The 4,163-nt window shown below is 24.8% G+C and overlaps 1 protein-coding gene across 1 annotated transcript; it reads right to left on the minus strand.

The window, feature by feature from the left end:
- Window positions 1-9: 9 nt before the first annotated feature.
- LOC112457658 lies at window positions 10-3,959 on the minus strand (the record flags this gene model as incomplete). The annotated part of the gene is made up of 9 exons (XM_025020836.1): window positions 3,803-3,959; window positions 3,219-3,338; window positions 2,913-3,030; window positions 2,041-2,299; window positions 1,405-1,518; window positions 1,244-1,334; window positions 445-593; window positions 133-265; window positions 10-44 (listed from the first exon to the last, which is right to left on the minus strand). Coding segments are annotated over exons 1-9 (1,163 nt in total), but the record flags the coding sequence as incomplete, so codon positions are not given.
- Window positions 3,960-4,163: the final 204 nt, after the last annotated feature.

Genomic DNA, 4,163 nt, shown 5'->3' on the forward strand with positions numbered 1-4,163 from the left:
ACAGAATACATGACAATAAAAAAAGACAAAGACGCGTTTGCTAGCTATAACAAAAGATAATAATTTTGTTTCGTTATCTCAAGGTATAATACATTCAATATATTACGACATATAAAATATTTTATGTTATACCGAAGCAAAACATGGTAAGGATCCAACAAACAATCCACCAACATTCAGACCAAAATACTTGTTGCCTCTTAGCAATAGAAATAATATGAAGTTTTGTATGTAGAGAGGAGTTATGTACCACTGAACTTTGTATCTACATATATAATAATAATATAAAAATCTAACAATTTGAGAAAGAAAGATACTTATAACTTTCACAGCATACGTATATTTACTGTATGTATTATTTTAACTATAGTATTGTATTAACTTCGATAGCAGAGTTTGTAAAACAATATCCTGTATAATGTAATAAACTACGATATTTCTTACGCAGTGGCAAATATGAGATCATAATGATCTGTAATTTCTTGTCCGATGAAGTTGGCTAAGAACATGTATATAAAACAAATACCTGTTGATATAAGAGTTATTAGAAGTTCCTCAATATTATATGTGGATGATGATAACATCTGAAAAAGCTAATGTACGAATTTTAGTGCTAAAATCAACTCTTAAATCACAATTTGAATTAGATTCTTTACAATCGATTACAAAATTACTATAGAAATTTTAACTACAACTTATCATTTAGATTGTAACTATTTTTATAAATAAACGAATCCATCTATCAATTGCAAGTTTACCTACAGTTATACGATATTTCTTATTGCTATTGTATTATATTGTAATGACAAATTCTTTCAATCAAATTAATATCAGCTGTTTTAATAAATAATATTAAAAAAAATTTTATAGGTAGTATATAATAAAAAATCTAAATAAAATATTTATGTCAAGGCTACAGTGTTTATAATTAATCTAAATTAGCAATGTTTTTGTCATAAAATGTTTTACATTTAGTATTTAAAAAATGTGAATTATTAAAAAAAACCTGGACAAGGATTTAAAATTTAGTTTCAAAAGATAGCTACTGAATACTATACCAAATAACATAAAAAAATTTTAATTAAAAAATTTTTTCTACAAACTTCAATCTAAAATTTTTAATTTGTTAAAACTATATTACTAAAAATATGCGATTGAGATTATTAATACAAATTATAAAACAACACAGGAATGTTACACAATTCATTAAATGTGAATTTGTAACAAGCGAAACGAGACTTACTCGAAAAGTATTAAGGCTCAAATTAATTACACTGACCACTATTAAAAACATGAAAGATATCTCAAATCTAGATATTAGATAATCGGAAAACCTTTAAAAAAATATGTGTGTGATTTGATATTGCATGTATTATACAGATATTAAAGAATATAAATACCAACATCATTGCTTTCCGATGAATATATACACCGTAAATGAGGCCTTTGCAAACTAAACTCTTGTTTTTTAGTTTAATACTTGATATATAAATGTCTATTGCATTTTTGATACGATAACTGTAAATAATTTAGCTATTATGACTGTTTAAGAATTTAAGAAAGTTACTATATGACAATGTTAGGCGAATAATAATTCCGAGATTAAATAGTTGTAATTTTTAAACGTGCTTATACGTATATGTATTAACGTAGTTCTCTACAAGTCAGAAACATTTGTCATTATATCACACGATGAGAAAGCTAAAAATTAATTTATTAATAGGAGAAAAATCGAAAATATCTTTTTCTCATCGAGTCTTGATTTCATATTATTAAAAGTTTTTTTTTTTTTTAATAGCTGAAAGAATTATACATATAGACATTTCATTGTATACCACTGTACATATAGAGTGTCTAACAAGTAACTGATTAACCGAAAAGTGATGGTAGGTTGGGACTTCGCCGCGGTCTTCCCTATATATTTCTTAATCTACATTTTTCAATGTAAACTTTTGATTTTGAAATTTTCAGATATAAAAAATTAAATTTTTTTTAATTTTAACTTTTTAATTATTTTAATATTTATTGCTTTTACCTTACCTAGCAATTTCAAACATTCCGCAGGCATGGTAAAGGAATGCAAGGAGCATCAATCCTGTTGCTACTAATACGGTTAATCCCATATATAAAGCTAAATTTATGTGGAGCAGCAACAGGTAATAATATTTTTCTTGATCCATAAAATACTCAGTTGAGACTTGTAGACGATATGATCGAGACTTGTTTGCGGATAAAATAATGTCAAAATCTGGCCACAATTGGACGACAGTAACAACAGATATACTGCAACAGAGACATACTACAAAAGAAACAACATTATAAAGACTTAGTTATATAAATTGTAGTTTTTTAACAATCTGAAATTTTAAAATTTATATTAGGGTAGATACTGTATACATAGTATTTGATATATGATTTTTTTCCCATAATTCAAATATATTTTCAAATGCAGATTGTCCCTTTTTCATCATTATTTTTTATTTAATGCTTTTAACAATTATTAAAGTTTGCTTTTTATTTGAGTTATAAGTAATAAATATACATGTATAAATTAAAAATTTAATATTTACAACCGTAGTAAAAAAATGAAATGCTTTTTACACATAATTATTAGATATTGTATTGTATTATAAGACATTTGACATCTGATAAAATTACATACATTTTATTATAATAAGAATTGAAAAGTATTGAAAAGAAAAAACTACAGAATAAAATATTTAATTTTAAAAATTTAAAAATTGATTCTTGCTGTTTTCATTATTAGATATACCTTTTAATATAAATTTAAATAAAAAATGGCGCTTTGCTAAATTTAAAATATTTCTTATGTTATAAAAAATTCAAACTTTTGAATATATTTTGGATATTTTAGATATAAAATAAATAAAAAATAAAACATATTGTCTTACTTGTAAATGTAATCGTATAACGTTTTGCAATGTCCGCATATCTATCTATGATGGTAATTTCGTTTTTGTCCATTATATCATCATAAATACACTGAAGTTGTTCCATTAAATTTTTTATCTGTTTGTTTAATAAGTTCTTATGTTATTTTTGTATTTTTTACAGCTCCTGCACACAAATTGCGGAAGCGGCAAGCAATTCCGCAGCCTGTATGCTGAAGCAATTAGTAAATGGTTTAAAATAAAAAAATTATATTTTGTAGAATTATAAAAGTTTATTTAAACAAATATAATAAATAATTAACTTACTGTATTACTGTTAACGCAAAATGAGTTGTATTTTATTACAAAGGCACTGATACCAGAAGACAAAGCGAAAATCTTTATAATGTGGTCTGTAGTACATTTAGTAGTTAGAAATGTTGTAAACTGTAATCAATAATTTCCTGAAGAAGTTAGAAACATACATATTTTTATCTCTTATCAAAGTAATCTATGTATTCTGCCTAATCATACAATGTAAAAATGTTTAATTTATTTTGGAGCCAAACGCTTGAAACAATTCGCTTTGCTTTCTATCTGTTTTCTATCTGCCGATAATTGACCATTCTACTTTGTTTAATATTGTAAAATGTAAAACAATAATTTATAATTATTTGATAGTGTCTCATATATTTAACAATCTATTTAAAATTATTAATATTATTAAAACAACGTAGATTTGATTACTCGTTAACATCTTTGTAGCTTAATTTAAAGGAATTTTAGATACTCAATTATTTGTCACTCTCAATCTATGTTTTTATTAAAGAAACATCTCCAAATTAATAAAAAAAAAATATCGAGAAAATCTGTATATTAAATAGAATAATACAATCAGAATATCAACATACCTGAAATATAATAAACGTTACAATAATACTAATGCAACAAAATGAGTGTAGTCGGGCAAGTTTCGATTTTTGGTAAGGCCATAAACCAACTATCAGCAAAAGAATTCTATTAAGACTAAAATATTTATCCACGACACTGATCATCTCTCTGCTAGCATCAGAGTGCGTATAAAGAAAATAAAAGAAATGAAGGTTTGCTTATCCCCACTATTTGGTTGATTTATTAAATATTTATATCTATATTTCCTACGTCTTTTCCTCTAGCAAAAATATTAACGTTCTACAATTTGAGATAATTCCGTAATTTAATGTATTTGCAACAAAATACCTTTGTGAAATTGAAACACTTGCAATTTAACAC

Source organism: Temnothorax curvispinosus, unplaced genomic scaffold (assembly GCF_003070985.1).
Source record: "Temnothorax curvispinosus isolate PA1 unplaced genomic scaffold, ASM307098v1 QBEX01008042.1, whole genome shotgun sequence".
NCBI lineage: Eukaryota > Metazoa > Arthropoda > Insecta > Hymenoptera > Formicidae > Temnothorax > Temnothorax curvispinosus.